We start from the raw sequence: 22,809 nt of genomic DNA, 5'->3' as shown, positions 1-22,809 counted from the left end.
AACCATTCCTCAATAATCACGCCTTTAAAATTTTCTCTTATGAATAACATTTCAACCATGAATTAAGTTCATACATCTCTACAGAAGTTAATAGTTGTCTAATAATGCTATACAATCAGATTTCTGCACCCATCCTGTCCAAAGAGCCAAAAAAGCCTGGTATAAATATTTTAGGCCCTTCTCTAAAATGTGACCAGTGGTAGCACAGTCAGTAATAATGTGTGTACACACTGATTTTTACATGTGTGCTCTACAGTCACTTCTTACCTTAAAGGGATTTACAATCACATCCACAGCTCCCATCAGGCTCTCCATCTTTTTCAGTTTTGCTCTTTACAATATTTCGGTTTCACTGTTTCAAAGTCTAATAGAAGAGCCCAATGATGGGGAGGCATCACATTCTGTTGTGAAGCAGGCTGGATGCAAACTCTAAATTCCTAGAACAATTCCCAAAACTACAGCAATTAAGCACTATGAAACAGCCTGCTCCTCTGAATAGAGTAAAAATCCAAGCTCAGCATCTAGGCAGCAATAAGAAAAATAACTAAAAACCCTCGCTCTCATCAAAAAACAGAGGAACAAAAAAAATACAGGAAGGAGGATAAAAAAAATCTAAAGCTTCATTTGCCTTTAGAAATGAGAAAAATATTCGGAACAAAGTGTCAGGCTACCTCTGCCTTCAGAAGGCCCTCAGCAGCAAGTCCAAATACTCAGCATGCTGCTCAGGTATCCCAGAATCTTCTCTGCTGTGGTCAGGCCCTCTCTATTTCCAGACTACACTCTGAGCTGCACAGCTGGATTTATCCAGAGTTAGGCTAGGCATCACCAGTTCCCCTCCCACCATCACCTTTTACCATGTGTAAATTTCAAGTAGAAAAGGCTGATGCTGATTGTGATGCTCCTGCAAAGACCCAGCCTGTGGCCACTGCCTGCCTTTGGAAAGCTCTGGTTCTGCAAGCTGCACATAGCCCTTGCCTCAGCTTTGGCATCACTGCCAGAAGGTAGAAGAGCAGGGGGAGACAGAGAAGTACTCCACCAGTCAGGTAAGAGAAAGGGCATTTCATGTTAACCTCAAGTTAAGGCAAGAGCACTATCCCTACCCCAGTGACACAAATACCATTTGATGGGAAATCACAGAATATCCTGAGCTGGAAGGGACTCACAAGGATCCAACTCCTGGTCTTGCACAGGAAAACCCCAAAAACCACATCATGTGTACATCTCAAGCTGGGGACACCCCAGCATCTGTGGTGGGGGTTCCTTGCACCCCTTTGCTTCCCGGGATGCAGTGAAACATGAGGAATGGTGGAGTCCTGGTCCCTCCTTGGTTGCTCAAAGCAACCCATGTGCTCCAGCAGTGATGCCCCTCGGACTGGTCTCTCAAAGCTTTCCCAGCACAACTGCTATTTTCCCTGGATTTCCCTCTAATTAAATATCTGATCTTTATTTCCCCCTCTTCATTCTTTCGCCCAGAAAGCTCTGCTAATTTAATTGCTAATGATGCCACCTTTGACATCAGTCACCACAGACCCTCAGGATGGGAAAAGAGAACTTTCATGAACACCAGTGCAGATCTGCACATCAAAATGCAATTTCCCCTTGCTATTCCAAGGTCCAAGTCTGATGATCTCAGTAACTGTCTACCTGTAGCATAGCCAGATCTTCACTTGCAGCAAGGAGATGCCTTGTTTTGATGCAGATACACTGGTATGTGCCTCATGGGTGTGACAGCGCTTCCAGCTCTCCTGGTCTGGCAAACATCCTGACTCCTTCCTCTCTCTGCACCAGGAGAAAACCAGCTTGGACTTCTGCCTGCATCTGAACCAGAGAGAACTACAGGGTGCTTCAGAAGGCCCTCAGCAAGCACCAGTTGGAAAATGCATCTCTCCTGAAGCTGGGACACACCTTGGATGTGATCCTAGAATTTGAGACTGAATCTCTTATTTTATTTTAAATTTATATCTCACAGAACTACAGCAGTGGATTTTCTTTATACTTCATGTAATTTTCATGCACGTTTAATGAGAATTTTAGGGAGATATGGAAACCACAAAGTTTGCTTCTTCTGTTTGGGCATCAGGCTTGCATGTATGTCTTGTTACTAAATTGCTTTGAAAATCAAAAATAATTGACATTTTAAAAGACAACAGCTTTCATAATGGTGCAAAAAGAAACAACTCTGAATATATGAAGTTAGGCATAAGTAGACTCAGAACTAATTTCAAAGAGGGAAAAAAATACGCTTTATAAAAACTACCAAAGTTAAAATGGTCCCACAGCCTGTACAAGCAGCTGTGCTGGGCTTTGCAGCTGACAGCTATGCAAAACTCCAGCTTTCTGATGGTCAATACAGTGTGTTTCAGAGGCTGTTGCTGCAGCTTCCACTCAGGCTTGAAGGTGGCCCCCCAAAGATGCTTCTTATAAAGGGGCAGAGGAGAAAATGCAGCTTGAGAATCTGCAAAATGACCCAGTGCTGCTCTTACACAGCACTCTGCAGCACTTGTCCAGGAGATAGTCCTTGAAGCTGCTGTGCTACATCAAAGGAAGAAGAAAAGGACAGCATTTGCTGCAACTTTTTCCAGAAACTCCACATGCCTGTTTATAAGCTCCAGAAGCTATCTCTGTATCTCCTACTCTTATGGGTCACAGCAAGGCTTTTCTCAATATTTACAAGACACTCAGATGAGTTCCCAGATCAAGGTCACAGTTGAGTCAGTTCCCTATCTTTCTTTTAAGCCCTCTACCTAAAACCTTTCTTTAACAATGCCAAGGATTCTCCAAACACCACCTTCCTGTGTTCCTCTCTTCACTTGCACTTGCAAGCAGCAGAGTGGTTGCTAAGGATGCTATCCTTGAGAGCTACACTGCTGAAAAGTAACAAAGTAGTTGTTCTTTATTTGGTTTCCATGACATCAAAGACAATTTTGCTTCTCAGCTCTCAAATACCAGACTTTTGCCTCTTTGGGGAAATCTGGTCTTGGAAGGGGCGAGGGCCCCAGGGAAAAGCCAGCCTCTCTGCTTTACCTGCAAAGGGGTAGCTTGGGCACATTTAACAGGCACAGGCTTTTGAGACTGCTGCAGGTGGCTCAGCACATGGCTGGCATCCCAAGCCTTTGGGAGATCTGACAGGCTGCGAAGTGCAGGGCAACAGCTGAACCTGCACTTCTGAGCTTACCCCTTCCCTTGTTAGACAGTTATCTGGCCTGGTGGAGGAGAAGGAAGTAAAATTCCATGGGTAAGAAGGACAGGTCAGCCTAGTTCTGATGCTGATGCCCATGACTGCTCCTTTTAAGGGCACAGTAATAAACACAAAGCCACCTAGAGCAGACAGGGGTGGCAAAGCAGTTCTGCCCTCTGACACCAAGTCATGAACAAGAGCACTTTGCTTTAAATGCCCACGCCCACTTACTAGCCAGACCTCTTCCTCCAAGGGGCAAATGGTCTCAGCACCCCCACTGCTCATGACAGCCCCTGCACTGAACCACGCTTTCCATAACAAAACTGCACTCTGCCAGTCCTAACAGGCGGCCAGGCACTGCACTAACCATGCCCATCATGGACTAAATATCTTTAAAAGAATGACACAAAGTATCTGCAAGTTGCCACAGGTATCTCCCAAGAATCACACTCTATATAGATGCAGGTTCTTTCACTGCACTTATCACTGTCCATATATGTAGTGGAGTAAGTCATGCAAAGTCCAATATAAACTATCCTGAGCAGTAAAAATCCTAAGCAGTAACTAAGGTGCAAAAATTCAGGTCTGCTCAGCAACCAACATGAAAGAACAGTTACATTCCTCATTTTCCTTAAGACGAGCAAAAGCACAGAGCATGCCATTCTTTGTGGTCCCTACCACTACCGTCACAATAATTTTGGGAGTTAAGTCCTTCTACCAGGTAACTTTTCAGCTATGAACAAGAGACAAGCTGTTCATCACCACAACCATCATGACCCATAACCACCATCTGCCCTCAATATCAGTAAATTTCAAAATTCTAAGAAAAAAGTAAAATCTATGCATTATGAAGAGCAGCAAATAAAGGACATTAAAAATGCATGTACAAGCCGATGAAAAAACAAGGCTAAATCATGGCTGCATGGCCTTTTTTAGTAAACAGGAAAATCAGTCAGGTGCAACACTTTGTACGAAACAAGATTTGCCATAATTTGTCCATTTTGAGTTTCAGCACAGAAGGAGAATGTTTTTTTTATTCTACCTGGTTTTTTTTTTCTTGTCTTATCCCAATTAAATCTGCTTTTCTTTGGATCTGCAAAGAAGGCATGTGTCTTATTCAGTACAGCATGAAAGAGCAAATACTTTACCTCTCAAGTTCACATCGAAAAATGCAACCTATTTCTTCCTCCTTCCCAACCACAGTTAGTTTTTAAACTTATAAAAAGGCAAAAATAGGTTGTTCATGGATTTTTTTTTTCTCTTGTTCTTCAGTTTCCAAACACACTGAGGATTCCATTCAATATAGCTTCTTCCCCATTTTCAGGGGTGTTTGACCCAAAGAAAGAATACCTAGTAGGAGTTCGTATCTGTCCAAAATATTAAATTGTTCAAAGTACAGTTCATAGCAACAGCAAGACTCCAAGCCTCACAAAATATATCCCATTTGGAACATCCTCAAAATTGTACTTGTGGGCTCTCAACATGAAAAAATCTACCCTTAAAAAAATCAGTGTCTTTGCTTTTTAAATTTACTTATTAGACAGACAGCTTTTAGAAGGCTTCCAATTTTTGCAGCAGTCATCTCCTTAAAGCATTTTTAGATCTGTGCAAAGTAAGAAGCAATAATCTTCTATCCCTTTTGTTATCCCTTGATATTAGAGAGTCAGGAAGTTTGTAGCTTTTATACTTACTGCAATAGGGCAGTCATTGACAATAACAGTTTAACATGACTGCAGTAAAACTCTAAAGTAGAAGCAGATAAATCCCAAAGGAACTGTTTAAGGAAGGACAATTTAGATATTTATTGAGGGTATCTTAGAACAAGCTTTGTTTGTCTTTTGTAGAAGCATATATTAAGGGTATTCTGCTCAAGAAAATGGAAATTAGCACAGAAACTTCTCAGAAATCAAGAAGGAGATGATCCCACAAGCATATCCAAGAGAGATGTTTGAAAGTATCAGGAAGATCTTCTATTCTATTAAAGACCTGTTATGTGGAAAATTAATCTGATACCCTCTACCCTGTGCTTGACTCACTTGCGATACATCACTATATGCTAGGCTAAAGAAACCAACAGTCTTCTCCCTCCCTACAGGACCAACCAATATTCTCATGGAAAAGTCAAATTAAATGTTACATTCTAGTACAGTTTTCTGCTTTACCTTTAGATTCTTCAGCATGATTCAGAAAAATGTCTATATCATCAACCATGAGCAGAAGGAAAGCATGTGAAAACCAGTCCTGTATTAAACCAAAAACTTGTAACATTATCAAGAATCAGAAACAATAGCAACTTAAAAGAAACACAGCATCAAAATACTCCTTGGGCATCCCAGAAGAGAAATTCTAGACAGCTTTTGAACCTTAAGCTTGAATATCCTTTGCTACTTAATTATGAATTCTGAAAAAAATTAATTCAAGCCTACCATAGAAACAGATGCATCTTCAGAGCTTCTATGGTAGAGACTGGAAATTTTTTCAGCACGCATAAGATATTCTGCGGTCTTCCTTTTCACTGCTTCTCGACGAGTTGGACTTGATTCACCTCAATGAAGGAAAAAAAAGGTATGTTTTCTATAAAGAGAGAGGTGTACTAAGTAATCAAAGCACATGAGTACTTTGATTCTACCTTTTTGATTTCGTTTGGGTTATTCACAATCAAACCTAAAGATATTTATCTTCTAAAAATCCAGTACTATGATCTCAGAGTTCTACAAAAAAAACAAATTAAGCCTTGCTGTAGACTAAGGTAAATAAAAAGCCTTTCCTAATATTTCTGTGATTTGGTATATGTTCTTATGGTAACATAAGTAAGAGCTGAAACAAACCCCTGATCCAAACCCCGTATTCCAAAAAGCAAAATCAATTAGGAAAGACAGAAAAAGATGTTTACAACAAAGCAACAAACTTATTTTTTCCTCAGGTTTCCAGTATGGACTTACCTAATACATGAAGTCTAGAAATGCTATTAAAAGTAAGAAGGCAACTGAGGACAGACACTAAGAACTCCTGCTCACAGCTTTTCAGTGCTATACATCCCTTGCCTCTTGTCCTGGGGTAATATGGGAAGAAAGCAATAAGCACTTGCACTAACTCCTTCACTTTCCAGATGGCTAGAGGACAATTGTATTATTTCTCATCTACCCAAACTCTTGGTGAGAACCACATGCTACCACATGAACTCTGAATTCACTCTGAAGCTTTCAGTTTGGTTTAGGCATTCACATTCTGAGTTATACATTGCTGTAACAGACTCAACTTGTGATGGCAACACCCAACCAGTGAACCACCAAGCAAAGATCACACACTGTGAGACACCATTGTTGTAACACAGGAATGAGATTATTATGCTGAAGAAAAGAAAGAGGCAAATGTCCCAGAAGAAGACTGAAGGACAGCAGAGACTTGATGTGGCCCTGACAGTCTCTCCCAGCCCTAACTGAGGCCATCCAAGCCTTGCAGAAACAAAGCCTTGACTGTGACAGGCTCTGTGCTGCCAGGTGCAAGTCAGCACCTCTCAAACCGATGCTCAAACAGGGCAAGGAACTGCAAGGATACCTGCCCAACAGCTACTCCACATGAAAGACCAGACAAGGAACAGGAGAGGCAATAAATTAAACACAAATACACAAACCCCAACCAACGGCAGATAACAAACATTAATGAAGACTGAAACTCGTAAGACGCTGATCACCGGGCCATGAAAGGAACCGAGTGTAACCTTGAAGGAGTTCAGCCAGAAACTTTGTAACTGATAAGAAAAAAACGAGGATTATTGTGGGTTATCAATAACGAGTCTCATAAAAAAGGGAAGCTTATTATGGAATTTCTGACAGAGAACTCACTGTGCGAATTCTTGCATTCAGAAATTACTGCAGGAGGTTTTCAGGGGCCAATTGTGGCAATGTGTAAGACACTGAGATTTTCAAGCGCAGAATTAAAGGTAGGGCTCAAGGTGGATTGTTTTAAAATGGAGACTCCCATTCCTTTCATATCACAACTAGAGACTACCCAAACACACAGAACCATCACACCCAGACTCCATCAAAAGTATCCAGAAGAGACGTTGGGTCTACTCCAAGTCCTGGGATAAGTGATCTCTTGCAAATTTTACCATCCACCTCACAGCAGGAGGGAAGAGCGATTGTCCCCTCCTTGGATACAGACACAAGAATGCTCTGCAAAAACCTTTGTCTACATTTGGTTTGAGACAGACAGAAATTCAGCGCACATGCAGCATACAATATTATAGATATTTATCAATATCTCAGGAATTTCTCTCATTCTGAAGACCATGGGGAACCTTGGTAAAAAGTTCCCTTGATAAGACTGCCAGTCTTACTCACATTTAGGATCAAAAAAAATAATATCACTCAACTCTGTGAAGTTGAAATTGGCATTATCAAAAGAGAGTAGATACACAGTATTTTTATTGTAAGCGTTGTGTGCAATTTCATAAAACAGGACTAACTCTTGTTTTCACCTCTACACCTAGTGTTAAAGCACCATGAAACTTTCTCCTGCCGATGCACTGGTGAGCACCCAGGTCCCCCCCAAGACACCAAGTGGCAACCACTCAGGGACTACAAGACATCTGCAGCAATAAACTCTTCAGCCAGCATTTCCTTCAAGCAGGCTGCTAGAAAACTGCCAGGTTAGTGTCTAAGGCTATGATAAAAGTCAAGCTTACTGCTTAATTGTTAGTTATATGGATTTGGATTAGTTTGGATGTTTCTTGCTTTTTTCCAATGCTTCAGTAATTTTACAGTAATTAATGCAAACCAGCTAGGATGTCCCCTTAGAGGTGTCTTTTTTTCTCCCTACTTTCACAACACATTAATTTCAGTTGTCCTTCTACTTTTCCTTCCCAAGCAATTTGTTAAATAACCTTTGCAAACTGCTCCCCTCATTAAAATCTTCAGCCCTAAAAAAGGGTGTGGATTCACAAAATGACATTTATTCAACAAGTTCTTGCATCATATTTGTGGATAAGATCATTAACAGTTCAGTCTCTGAATACTTTAACAGGTGGATGACTGAGAATTAGGTTTACGGAAATAGGATTTTGGCTTTTTTTTTTGTTATTCTTTTTTGCAATAGTTTAACCACGAAAATCTAAAAACTACACTGCAACAGAAATTCCCATTTAAACAGCCAATATCTCATAAAAGTCTCTAAATAAATACAGGATATAAATTTAATAAACAAATAAATGCTACTTAAAAAGCCTCAAACGCAGAGAGTAACAATAAAGACCCCATTAAGCTAAAAATAATCTTTAGCATTTATGCCAAATTCGAGGTCATAGAACTGTTCACTTAAAACCAAACAAATCACTAAAACACAGTACTAGAACAAATCCTTATATCTGACAGATGTCAAAGCTGTGATTCAGACTTCATGGATTTTTTTTAAATGCAATGCTACATTTTGCCATGAAATACTGGTTTTAGTTATATAAATTGTGTCTTTTCAAATGCATCAATTTTATTTTATAATAAATTAGGAATAATCATTTATTCCTAGTTAAGAACTTTTGATTTAAATATTGTGTGAGCATATTGAGCTCCTATTTCCATTCTATGGTTAGCCCACAATAATCTAAAGAGGTATCTCTCTAATTACAATTTAAACTTGAAAGGCATTTTTCTTTAAATGGCAGCAAACAGGAAATGTTTAAACTGTGTCAAAGGCTTTGATGAATCTTTACAACTGCTCATAAAAGATCATCCTGCTTAAAATAATATTGATTTTTCATTTATTTTCCTAGATACTAGAAGATTTATGTTGCATCTGATCAGGATCAAAGCATCTCCCCTCCCCTGATCACTGGGATTAAATCAGCAATGTCATTTTACACTTTTAAAAACTACACTGCTAAAGCAAGATATAAAAGTGCAGCAAGGCTGATCATAGAGACCTTAGAATAAAAACCCCTCAAGATCCCCTGTCTCTCTCTCTCTTTCTCCCTCTGCATTTGCTACAGAGCAGCTGTGTCTCATGCAGATTCACATGAATGAAAATATTAAGGCGAGAAACCACCCACTTAGTTTATTTTCCATATGACTTTCCCGTAATTATTTTGTAAACTGTTCGCACAACAATATATAAAAACATCTGCAAAAACAGGTAATTAATGTGTCAAGCCAAACTAATGCATTTTTTATGGTGTCCATGCTTCGTCAACTGTAATTATAACTCTTTTTAAGCAAATGATGATGTGTTTGTTGCAATGTGCAAGTGGTTATTTTAGATGCTCTGTTTACTATTACTGCAAACAGAATATAAAAACTCTACAGCTACTTTGTTGCACATATAAGCCTTCATCCACACACATAAGCACAAGCAGGCTGCTCCCTCATTTTCCAAAAGCTTTGCCTATTTCAAAGAAATATCTTAAAATGAAAATTGGCTTTGGAAAGGCTGACCAGGCCACCCGCTGACCAAAGAAACAGTAAGCCAGGACATTAGGATAGCAGCCAATGATTTAAAATTTGTTCTTTAATTTCCTTTTCCAAAGACAGCTCAGCTACAATATATTTACAAATATGGATATTCCTAACAACATTCAAATGATTTTGAGGGTTTGACAGAGGAAAACCACAAATATCAGAAGTATTGTGCCACTGACTTCTTCTGGGACTGATTGTCTGATTGTTTGCCTATAGTGCACTGATTTGAATGAAAAACACAAAGAAGCAGCCCTTCCACGGCAGTGTGGAAGCGTACAGCAGTGGAATTTGGAAAACTAGCAAAATTCTTGCTTGTCTTCTGCTCAGAGTTTTCACCCACACTTCACAGTACCTCAGAAGAGGATACACCTCTGAGAGATGAGCTAACTCAATGCAGAAGTGTTTGGCTCAGTTAACGGCTTATTCACACATCAAATCTCCTGTAATTCTATCATATAGGAAATTACGTATGTTTAGGTAGTAACAGCAAAAAGCTATTGAAAAGGGGCCATATTCAATCAACTTAGACAAATTTTAAAAAATTTGGTCAGTAAAGACCATGGACAAAAAACTTTTTCCTCAGATAATCTGGGATGCTATAAAGAGAACACAACTCAGAAGCACAGTAGTGCTGTCAGACTTGCTCTGGTGTGTAACTTTTCTCCTCCAAGGGTTCAGGATGAAGTCATGGTGAAGATCTGTTTCCTTCTTGATGATAAAGATAGCTCTAGCTGCCACTTGCTACTAACATATACAGAAAAACCTCAAAAATAATCAGCAAATAATGATGTGTAGCACCCACCCAGGAATTCTCGATATCCCTTCCTTTCTTTGTGCCCGACCAGTTCCAAATCATCCCCCTTGAGGTGTTAAGAGGTGTTCCTCAGCAAGAGTTAATTTGTCAGGGCAACATAGGTTGTCTGAGTAGGTGCTTGGCCAGGACGGAGATATTTTCACAGAAAAAGTAAGGCCATACAGTTGGTAATACCTGTCCCAATCCTCTGTGACCTCCTCTTCCTGCTTTTCTCTCAGACTTACTAAAAATACATGTGGGCTGCCTTCCTTTAAAGAAGATATCAGAAGAGATTTGCTCCAGGAAGGAATATCCTCTTCCAGAACAAGCTACAAGGAACTTGTGTGAGACTGCCTGTTGTGCCAGCCCCAAACTCCACGTTCTTAACAATTTAAACAGTAAAACTTTCTCTAAATACTGAAATCTTCAATGAAACATTTATAATTGCCAAATCTAACAGCTATAATACCATTTTTTATTTTTAAAAGTTTCTTTATCTTCTTCACAGTCTTCCTGCACATATCACCCAGCTGGATTGCTGAATTTTTCAAAGAATTGCTCTCTATAAAAATGCAAGGGAGTAAGCCTTAAAAGATTTATTTCTTCTCACAATGAAAAGAGGTTTAGCAGCACCTTCCTTATTAGTGGGTAGCCCAGCTGTTATTTTTGCCTAATTGGTTCAAGAGGACCTCTGTTCTTCTTAGGGCAAACACTTCTTACATCATGTGAAGCAGACTCCTTTGTCCATATTAGCCAAACAAAAGCTCAGGCACACCGTAAGTGACAATGCGACTCATAATCCAGCACAGGTTTGTGATGACTTTGGACACTGTTTTATAACCCCAAAATTTATTTCAGGAAGGGGAAAAGCTGCTGATTTTGGAACCAGTCTCCACCAACTTTCACAGGAGGGTGGGTAACCTTTAATTTTCAAACAATTACTTAAGTGAAACGTGGCAGGTGCTGGGGTAGACGGATACTGCATCAAGGAAAGAGCTATAGATTTTAGCAGCAGGTGGGGGTTTGGAATTGTGAAATAAGACCACTACCTCATCAGCTCTAGTATGCTTTACATTATATTAACTGCAAGTTCCTTTGAGGTGCTGATCAAATTCTGCAGCTGAAAAAAAAACTGTAAATATTAAAAAATAAGACAAAGGTTAAGCCCATTATGATAAAACAGCTTGAAGTGATCATTTTTCCTCTTTTTTTTCCTCAACATTTTTTTCCTCTTTTTTTTTCCTCTTAACATTTTGAGAGAGCTGAAATTTATTAAGATGCAACACATTCATCAGAACCATTCTTTCTTGCTTCTCTGAAGATTTGGGACAGCACTGTTCTCTATCAACCAAGAAGAAAAGCCACTTAAACCTTCCACACTAAAGCACAAATTTGTGACAGTGAGTGAACGCCTACAAATTCTTCTCCCAACTTTCTAGTGTGCTGGTAGCTATTATGTCCATATGTTACACACATCATCTTCACTGCAGGTTGCCTGAGACCCTTAGAGATCTACATTTCCTATGAAGTTGCCAGTTCTGCATCCTGTAGAAAACCTATGGCCACACACCTGTCATGTAAACATCTAGGTAAAGACATTTCTCCCTAGGGAAAAAAAAAAAATCTTGGCATATTTGCTGAAGTTAAGACTACACAGAATAATGATGTGGGTGAAATGTGTTTGAGTGACCAGTAAAGCAGGAGGCAATAAAACTGAAGATAAGAAATGTAACTTGCCAGAAATGCTAACCAACAAACATCTGCTTCTAGAGAAACTCTCATGTTAAATCCACAAAGTGGTGGCAGCTTTTCATGTGCATGTACAACTGCCTGGAAAAAAACAAAATTAATGGTCACAGCACCCAGCATTTCAGGGAGGAAAGTCCTAAGTTCCCATCTCTCTGCTAATACCTGTAGTCCTAACTGTAAGGTATTTCACCAAAGTAAGACTTAATACAACAAATGTTCTTGAACATTCTTCTGTTGAACTACTTCAGAAGGCAATAAATCCTCTAAGTGTTTCAAGACAGAAGAACAAGCAGTGACATTCTGGAAAATTAGCAATATTCTTGCTAGTTTTATTCTAAATATTCTAAACTAGCATAGAGCAGGGAACAAAATGGTGACAGCAGCAGCAAGTCCTCCAACACAAGCACCATGGGAACAGGGGAAGAGCACTGACAGTCAGAGTAAGGAAAGAAGTTATACAGGCCACCACCACCACCACAGGAGAGAGGAAATTTCCAAGTTCTCTGCACTCCTCCATCTTGACTAAAAGGACAAGTTCAAATTAGAATTAGCATCCACAAACATCCCTTGCCTCAGAGCAGAGGTAACCCAGGCACACAGGAACACAGACACCTACCCCTTCAAGTAAGAACAGTTTGAAGTACTTCAGGGGATAAAAAAGAAAAAGGCAGAGTAAAAAAACCCAATTATGAGATTCGTAAATCCCGACAGTCTAATACTACTCATATTTATGGATTAAACACAATTCATATGTACTTTTATATACTACTATGGGAAATGGTATTTTTCCCCAAGCAATTACAAAAATCTCTAAAACAGAAGAGCCAGCGGCAGGCCTTGTAGAGATCAAACCTATACTAGTCCTTCTACACAGCTCTGAAGCTAAAGATACTGGAAGAGTTAAGAGGGAAAGAGGACAGGAAAAGAGAAAAGGAGGATGTGAAAAGAGAGAAGCTGTATATGCAGGAACTGTTTGGGAGATAATCAGAGCACTGATTATCATGCAGTATCATGCCCTTAAACCTATCTATGCAATTTTTCTATTCCAGCTAGTAATTTGCCTCAGTTCACCTACAGTGCCTGAGGCATTGAATTCTGCAGCCAGAGACTTCAAATTTCTCACCTGCGGACAGCAGCGGCACTGTAACCTAGATCAGTCTCTGCCCTGTCTACCCTGCATGCTGCAAGGAGTGTGGCAGCCCTACTGGGTCTTCTGATGGGAGGCAGAAACCCCACACAGCTATAGTCAAAAGAACATTCCTGCACTCTGCAGCTAAGTGTTGTGGCTAACAACAGCTGAGATAAAAGGCAGAGCAGGCTTGAAGAGACGGCTGTCAAAGAGGCCAGGCACAGGCAGCAACCTGGCAAAGAACTGCTATGAGGAAAGACTCAAATCTTGCAAAGGTCAGAACACCACCAAATCAATGGAGCTAGCTTTGTCCCAAGAGGGAAGGAAAATGAGATTTCTAAGGCTCACCTGGTCACATATTTATTAATTCTTTAACAGCCACATGCTAAGTAACCACATTCAGAGTCATCTCTGCATCACACCCAACACATTGGATGTATTGCAGGTATTGCAGGTTACAATTCACTTTCACGTGTACTGCAAGGCTCTAAGCTCTGCAGCCTCAGACCTTTATCAGCCTCTGGCTTTATCAGCAGAGAAGTCTTGTAGCTTAAATGGCACTTTCCCTTAAGTGTTTCTTTGCATAGCTGAATCTGGCTGTATTTATATAACAACCAGCTTCTGGCATTAACTATATGCATTAACCATACTTCACTGGCACACGCTGTATTTTACTGCTTTGCCACAACCAGGTGCCTAAACCCAAGCACCTTCACACAGGTAATGACATCACTCAGGGTAGTCCATCCAGCATGTACTGCACAGTGAAGGATCCTACAGCACTAATCTGCTCTGAAGCTCTGTATGGTCAGCAATGGGCTTGGAAGACAACACATTCCAATTATGAACAGTTCAAACTCCATAGCAGCATGTGTTTCAGCATCACTGGCAGCACAGTGAAATATGATTTTTTTTTTTAACCAACCATAGTATTTCCAACATCCATTCTTAATCCAGATGCTTATCAACAGACAAATCCTGTCATACACTTTTCTTCTGAAGCAGCAGCTGTGATTCCAAGGTTGTATGAAGCACTAGGAGAGAGGGAGCACTTTGTATCATTGTACAGAAAGCTCAGCCCAAGTTATACAGCATCCTCACAGTCCAATAGCAGAAACAGAAATGGGTTTTGGCTCCTTTGGTAGGAACCAGGTCAGGAAGTTTTTGCCTTGACTGGTTCCAGCCTCAGTGGAAGTATAAAACTACAACAGCAAACGGGTCGAGTGATAATACACCATAGGAACACAGAAGCCTAAAATCAGGGTGGGAAGAATTACAGTTTCATCAGTCATCCCATCACCAACCTCTCCCTGTGGAGTCCAGCACAACTCTGAGGGTTTCCCTGCAGACATCAGCTCACACTCCAATTCACCTTCTCAGAAAACAGGTCTGTTGTTTTCTTAAAGACATTGACACAACCAGACACATCTGATGGATAGCTCAGCAACTGTTAACATCAATGAGGAACACTACTCAGAGACCTTCAAGAGTGAAAGGAATTTAAAATAGCTACTGTGTGGTAACAGAAGTTGTCTTCATAAGTGCCATTCAACAAACAAGCAAAGGAAGCCAGAAATGTGCTGGTGGAACGCCATGGCTGTTTCCCTTTTCATAAAGTACTGTCTTCTTGGCATTCTGTCAAGCATACTCCTGTTTGCATCCCTGGCTCCATCACAAGTTCAAATCATAGCCCATCATAATCCCAGTAATTAGACACAAGTTGGTTTGTTTTCAGTATATCCAAAAATATCACCTAGCTGTCCAAAGTATTCCCAGCATTTCATTGTACATGCATTTCTGGGTTAAAAGTCAAAGTCATTTTAGCAAAGTTCCAGTAATTTGTGTAATTTTTGTTCCAGCTCTGTTTACTGGATAAACATTAAAATAGCATGGAGCAGTACAAAACTGACATTCACAGTCTGCTTTCAAAGACACCAGCAGCTTATTCAGAACTTGCAGATCCCTAACACAAAGCAGAGATACCTGGAAAACAGCTTGTGGCTGCTGACACTCCAGAGGCATCACATACTTCATGCAACAAGGTTCATGCTGCCTAAACTAAATCAATATTCATTCTGCCCAGCCACAGCTGCTACACGTGTGAAAATAAACATCCCAAAACTCTGACAGAGTAAATGGATCATCTCCCTTCAGATGTTAATGTGCAACATGAACAGACCAGCAATGAACACATTTGGTTTCTAAAACACATGGAAGAGATCCTGCACTTTCCTACATGGATTATGCTGGCCATGTTGTGTCCAGTGTTCTTGCTTCTTCACATGACTGAAGTTATTGAAACACAGCAGTAAACAGCAGGGTTAACTCTGTTCATCACACACCTCAGACTGACCAGATCCATAATGGATATAACTAAAGAATGGCTGTGGGTGTAAAAAGAGGAGCATTTTGTACCAACAGGACTCCATTCTTTATCACAGAAAAAAAAAAACCTCTCCATAATTTCATGATCTGCTTGTTCCTAACATAAGCTATGCCCTATACCAAAGTCAGGGAATGCACTACTTTGCATAAAACAGAGTTAACTTCCAGCTAGAAGTTGGTGGCTTGCTATTGATTAGTGCATTTTTTTCCATTACTAGGCCTGAAGCAATGCACTGACCTCAAAGTGCTTTGACATGCTAACAAAACAAAGGAACAGCTATAATTGCGAGCCAAAGTTTCTATCAGTTAGCATACTTGGTATGCTTTAAAAGGCAGAAAACCTTCAATTCTAGAAGGTTTCAGCTCCTAGAGAATTGCTGAACCATCCTACACAACCCTTACACACCTGTCTTCCAAAAGATCCCAAACCCTGCATGCAGCAATGCCCAGAAAAGACAAGAGGAACAGCAAAATTGGTACATATTCAGAAGAAATAGAAAATTACAGCAGCTACTCCCCGTCACTGCAAGCAAGGCAGCTCTGGTAAAACAGGAAGGCACAAAAGGTGCAGTTCAAAGGCTACACTGCCTTTGTCCAAGATTTCATCCTTCTTCCCACTGACAACTGGTTAATATTAAAGATGTGTATGGAGCAGAAGTAGGCCAAACACGTGTAAGGAGGAGATGCCCAGAGTCCAAGGTATACACCAGTCTCTGAGCACGCAGGCAGCAGTCACTCCCCAAGGGACACAAATTGGGTCTCTTGGCAGGACCACAAATAGGACATGAAAGGATTTAGTACTAAACTCTGCAAGAGACGAGCAAAAGAAAATACATATGCACCTTGCCCAGAATAATTAACAGCACTGTACATCTGAGAACATGTGCACACAGCTGAAAGCAAAGTCAAGACGGCGATTTCTCAAACATAAGACACCTGCCTCACCCAACATTAGCACCAGCAGCTCAGAGAGCTGGAATGTCATCAGTAATACAAGAGGCTCAAGTGTGCTTGGCTGCCTTTAGGGAAGCCTCCTACTTCACACTAACCAGCGTAGGTCTATAAACCTGCAGCACTGAACTTTCTCCTACGTGGCTTTGACGAGGCAGCCTTGAGCAGCAGATCTTGTGCTGTGCCCAAAGGAGAGACTGGTACCAGCCACAGCGTCACCCTTCAGACCCACCAAAGCAGCTCACAGAGCTCTCGCACCCGAGCGAGAGGACACTCTCAAATCCCAAGTTCGAAGCACAGAGGATGGGTGGCATTCCTTTCCCCATCTCCGTGCGCTGGTACGATTCCAAGTCTCGGGCGGCAATTTCTATTTCCTTGCCGCCACCTCGTGGCCAAAGTCTGCGTTCCCGTAATTCTGCATTTTGCAGGGAAAAAGCCACCTGCGGCCCGCTCCAGAGCCCACGCGTTCTGCAGTGGCTGTGCTCAGAGACAACGGCGCTGCACAGGTGTGTAAGGATCGATGAACACTGGGTTTCACTCTCAGCTGCTACCAAGTCTTATTTGCTCTAAACAGGTGCAAAATAACCAGTGGCAGAAGACCAGAAGCATTTTGTAGTAATTGCACCATCCTTATCTTTGAAAGGAGTATGTTATTATCTGTGTGAAACACATAACTAGGGGTGTTTAAATAACTGAAGACATGAGGTGCAATGCAATATACATTAAATGTTCACATATTAATGCTAAACACACTACCTTCAGAAGGCAGCTACATTAAAAAGTTTTGTTTGGGTGTGGTTTTTTGGGGGGGTTGTTTTGGTTTTTTTTACTGTCCTCATAGATCATGAGACAGCACATTCTTTTTTCATGTCTTCTTTCTAGGAAGACATCTGGACCAGCCCTGTCATGAAGAGGGCAACAGTGCCTCTCTGCCAATTTACAGAAGCTTCAAGGAGAATGGGACACAAAATGAGCTGGATCTACCCAAATCTAGTTTGAATGCCCAGAAGAGAATGAATATTCCTTCACAGCCATGCAGGGTAACACAGAGAAATTAAAAAAGAGATAACTGCTAGGAACCACTCTGTGTACAGTTATCCCAAGGGATAAGATGACACTTAAAATGCAACACATTCCCGTAACTCCCTCTTGTGTGCTATACAGAGGCAATATCAGGGACTGCAAAGAAAAAGGTGCCGGTGCTGGTTACCTGTTTCTTCATCCATCAGGAACACTGACACACACCACACAAGCAACGTCACTAAAAATTCATTAGTAACTCCCACGGCACTGAGTAGCATCAAGAAAATTGGGCAGAATATCACAGATTTCTACAATTCCTTGAATTTCTTCCTAGGCTGAAAAGCAGGGATAAGTGGTTAAGAGAAAAGGATTAACTTTTGCCTGAGGCAGCTGGACAAGTGGCTAGTCGACAGCAAAAAAAAGGAAAAATCCTTGGAGGAAATTTTGGCAAACATAAGTAAGAACCCACTCTGGTTTAACAAGTTCGTATGCATGAGCTGAGCGAGTCACCTACATGCAATAAAAGTCTTTCACAACTTTAAAGCAAATGTACTGCCCTAAGGATTACCACAAATTCAAAGCCAACATGTTTAACCACTGCCACAACTCAAGTATACATGATAATTACCACAGCAAAACTGATGTGCAATAGACTGACTTGTTTTCATGCCCTAACAGTTTGAAACTGTTTAATAAAGAAAGCTTTTGAAGTTGAAGTTTGAACTGTCAGTTCAAAACAGCATCATGGCAGCCTTGCATCATGGCTGGCAGACCAAAGTATTTATGACAAAATAGGATATCCTTCAGCAGATCAAAACTGAATGGCCCACAGCTCTATGAAAAAGTACACTTGCAAAGAAAGAATAGCTGGGCTCTCCAACAGAAGACTGCCAGCATATTTGACACTAAGAATGAAAAATATTTTGACAGCACAAGCAAGGAAAGGTAGAATGCCGTTGAAAAGCCACAACAAGCAGCAAAGCAGCAACCCTACTGACATCACTGAGACTAGAAAAGAGGTAGGTTTACTTTTGCCAAAAAGTATAAGATACTTTAAGCAAAGGCTATGCACATATCTTGGCTCATGACTCTAGTTCTCATCAGCAACCTACACATTATTTTTTGCCAGGCCCCATTAAATCAGCTCAGCAGGTAACTTCCATTGATAGAACTGTTCAGAAGGTCTGGACCACTGCTGTGCATCCCACTGGGATGTAGCAAAGGCTCCTTGCTTGTGTGTGTCTGATACATTCATGTCTAAGTCCAGATCTGGAGCAGCAGAATGCACCTGTGCTGTACACTGTTAAACAAAGGCACAATTCTAATCCCACTCATTTGATCTGTGTGGGACAGAAGCACAATACACAGATCCTGAATTCACTCCAGGGAAGAACAAATCTTCCCCTGTACTTTATAGTTTTAAGCCACTGTTGGGGAAAATGCAAATTATGTGAGTCTATCACTCAAGATTCTCAAGAGCTAGAGAAGGGAAAAATTTTCTCCCTTACTGACAAGGTGCAAGGAAGCAGAAATTTGCATGTAGTTGCATCCAGTCTATTAACAACAGCTTTTGCAGATATATATTGACAGACCAAAGTCTTTTGAAAAGAAAAAAAAAACCTGTTCTCCTCTAGCAATGCAAGCATGTAAGTTTCTATGCATCCTTTAGCTAGAAAAGGATAATAGTTTAATGGAAGAAGCAAGAGGCTGTGAGACAAGAGCAGTTCTAATCCTGTTGTGATTGGGAAGTTAACCTGAGTCTGCTTCTCCCCATGCGTAAAATGGGGATAATTAATCCTCACTTAACCATGTAAATTAAATAATGTTTCAACAGTGCTGCAAGTGCCACATATTAATTAATGGCTAGGCAATAAAAAGGAAAGAGGCAAAAGTGGAGGACTTTGCTACTTACCTGCAAGTTGAAGGTTGTGCTGCAATTTTAACAGAGGAGATATTGGGCACTTGGAAGATGAGACCCTAAATTATCAATCAGTCTTAGACAGAAAGGTTTCTCTCTCACAAGCACACAGCTATCAAGTACATGAAAGCAAAGCACATGTAATTCTGCATTTCAGATCACTTCTCTGCAACGCAGTAAGCTGATATTAACCATGGAAATGCCATAAACAAACACAAGGAGAAGACAAGCATCATGGTAAGATCCGTACCTTGAACACCTTCCAGAAGCAGATCAACCCCCTTTCTATAAAAGCTTAAGGCAGTTTCATAATCTTCCTCCTCCTCCTTCTTCAAGGCCAGTTTTATTAACTCGCCTGCTTTTTCCAAGTAATCTTGTTTGCCTGGCTTGGATTTTAAGCTTCCAGTAAATAAACCATGGCTTTCCTTTTCTCCTTCGGGTTTGCTCCACTCCTGCTCAGATGCCAGTGTGCTTTGGACTGGGGGCTCAGAAGTAACACAAAGACCAGCAGCTCTACTGGGAGAACTTTGGTTGGATGCCATTCCATCATCTACCTCGGCAAGAGAATCTACATCGACTGTCAGAGAGATCAGGTCACTGTCACTGGAGAAGCCTGAAAGTCAGAAAGACATCCATTACTCCACATTGCTCATATACCTTAGGAGCCTTCCAAACTCTTCATCCCATTCAAAGATTTAGCTCTTTTCACTTATGCAGTTTCCTGAGAATGCCCACAGAAACTCCCTGATTGCAATGTTGTCTCTAAAAAATTTTAGTACCTATAGAAACATATTTTTAAAAATTAACTACAAACTCTGCAGAACAATAGGTCTTCATTTCAGTACTGGGAATGAAGAGACCAACATCTAACACCCAACTTAAACTTCCAAAACAGCTCACGACTGGGCTCCAGGAAATTACAAAACTAAACCTGTGTGAGTGCTATTAGAAAAGCCAACCAGCAGGAGCCAAATTACTCTTGCAAGAAATCCAAACATACTGTTTAAAATCAGTAAGATGAAGCATCCTCAAAACAGTAAACGAGGAGTTTGAATTAACACAGATTTACTGTCAGCTTATGTATCATGCAGCACTCAGTTCACATGTAACACATATAATCTTCCTTCACCGCTAACATATGGTAGAATTAATTACTTAACACCTCTTTCGTCCCTCAAATCTGAGCTAACACATTTTATTTTACATTTGCCATAAGTCACTATACCCTTACTGCAAGCTGACCTTCAGTTAGACCACAGGAACTTTCCATGGTTATTTGGGAAGAAATGGCAACAAAGGTATTTTACATATATAACATTTCATTCTATAAGGACTATCATCCACAAAAGACTTTCACTCAATTAGCATTTTCCAATGATTTAATTTCCACAAATGTAAAGGAAACAACTTCTATTTCTCACCTCCACATTCTGATTGGCTTGTAAGTGTCACATCATCAAGCCCACTTAAATCCTTTCGAACTGAAAAGGAGAAGGAAAAAATGTTACATGTACAACAGACTACAAGTCCCCTTGCCATCAGAATGAAAAAGCATGACCCTACTACAGGTAAGTCTATAATATGAAACTGCTCTATGACTGCCTATCAGAGACATCCAATTGTTAACACACCATTAAAACTGGGAGAGTGGTATTAGGCTTGCCATTTCTCAGCGTTTCAAAGATTTAAAAAACAAAACACAGGTCCTTGCTTGAGTGGGGGATTATTCAAACATCAGACTCCAATCCATCTCATTCCAGCAGCAGAAAGACTATAGTCCCTATCTCTCTCTGCTCTGATGATTTATGGCTAAGGAGACTTAAAACAGGAAAGTTTTCAAAGCTGGGACCTACACACCAGGGAAAAAAACATCGGTCTCAAAAACATCTTTCCAGAGTAGTACCCTGCATGAGACATATGGAGCAAGGCACAAATTTGGCAGAGCCACCTGGATATCAAGTAGTAGTTTGTTTTATCACCTTGGCACATGTACTCACCGAGGTAATAAAACAGGCAACAAGGTCAAGACATTTAGCTGTTTGCATGCAGAGATACTTTCTCCTATACTATTCTCAGAGTGAAGAGTTTAACCACATTTCCAGGTACCATGTTCTGACTCATTTCCAAAAAGTATGTGGCAGCAGCAAGAAGCTAACTCAAAGGCAACTAACTCAAACTTTCCTTTACATTTTGCCGCTGTAGAGTTATAGGAGTTTACAATTTGTGGAAGAGGAGTAAGAAGAAAATACTGTAGAAACAGTACTTTTCTAAAAGCCAGCAGTTCTTTACCATGAATGAGAGGAAAAAGTCATGAAGGAGAACAAATTACCAGCCACTCTTTGTCTGAAAAGCAAGGGATGGTGATATTTGTGACCTAGATTACTTGAGAGGAAGGGACAGGGTGCACAGAACACAATGCTCCTGATCTTCTCATGGAAGGGCCATAAAGTGAAGTGCTCATGCAGAGAAGAAAATTGACTGGGTAGCCCTCAATCCTGCAAGAATGAAGGAAAACTCACAACAGAAAAGTTGGAGGAAGACAGAAGATTCATTAACTAGCATAAGAATAATGGGCCATTCACCTGTTCAATTTAGGGGCCGCAATATCAAATTTGAGGGTGGAGAACTCAGCATTTATTAAACACCACTTAGAGGTATCAGGTGGTGGAATCAGATCTGATTGATGGACAAAGAGTGCAGAGAGAAAGCATGAATGGAAAAGCTGGGGGTTTTGGAAGGGTGTTCTGGCCACCCAGATGAGATGAATAAGAGCCCATCCACACAGCAGATCTCACACAGACTCAAGCTCCCCTCCCTGCAGGCTAAACAAAACCATGTTTGCTCTTGCCTTGTAGCCAACTCGACCAAAAGCTGTATGAACACAGACAGCATGGCACAGAGCCTGAGCTAATAAACTTCCCTTTAGGTCAGGTTTAGAGCCTGGAGCTGGCACTACACAAAAACAGTCGTGGGGTTTCCAGTCAGCTCATAGGGCAGGAAGCATCTCAAGTGCACAGGCTTATTTCTGGGAAGAAAATGTGGACATAGTAAAACAGGAGAGAGGAAAAAAAGAAATTACTTCCTGATGAAGTTCTCTAAAGAATCTGGTAAGGTAATTGATATAGAAACACTTATGAAGAGAAAGTTGGACATCTGAACATCATCCCATGTACTCAGAGAAGAAGATAAAGTGACTGTTTGTCAGGAATATAAGATGAGAATAATGAAGCT

At 40.7% G+C, this 22,809-nt stretch overlaps 1 protein-coding gene across 9 annotated transcripts in view; it reads right to left on the bottom strand.

Annotated features, from left to right (window-relative positions):
• The window catches only part of RPS6KC1 (ribosomal protein S6 kinase C1), an 86,759-nt gene that overhangs the window by 40,445 nt on the left and 23,505 nt on the right, over nt 1-22,809 (bottom strand). For 6 of the 9 annotated variants that reach the window (XM_086878628.1, XM_086878631.1, XM_086878626.1 and 3 more), the window contains 3 exons: nt 21,000-21,059; nt 19,829-20,191; nt 5,605-5,723 (listed from right to left, as the gene is read on the bottom strand). In XM_086878628.1, the coding sequence (XP_086734754.1) occupies nt 5,605-5,723; nt 19,829-20,191; nt 21,000-21,059 (542 nt within the window). The remainder of the gene's footprint in view (nt 1-5,604; nt 5,724-19,828; nt 20,192-20,999; nt 21,060-22,809) is intronic. The other 3 variants (XM_086878634.1, XM_086878635.1, XM_086878633.1) reach the window with 1 other exon arrangement.

Source organism: Cyanistes caeruleus, chromosome 2 (genome assembly GCF_971803275.1).
Source record: "Cyanistes caeruleus chromosome 2, bCyaCae1.hap1.1, whole genome shotgun sequence".
NCBI lineage: Eukaryota > Metazoa > Chordata > Aves > Passeriformes > Paridae > Cyanistes > Cyanistes caeruleus.
Note: the sequence above shows the minus strand (reverse complement) of the source record. Positions and strands in the feature narration are given on the sequence as shown.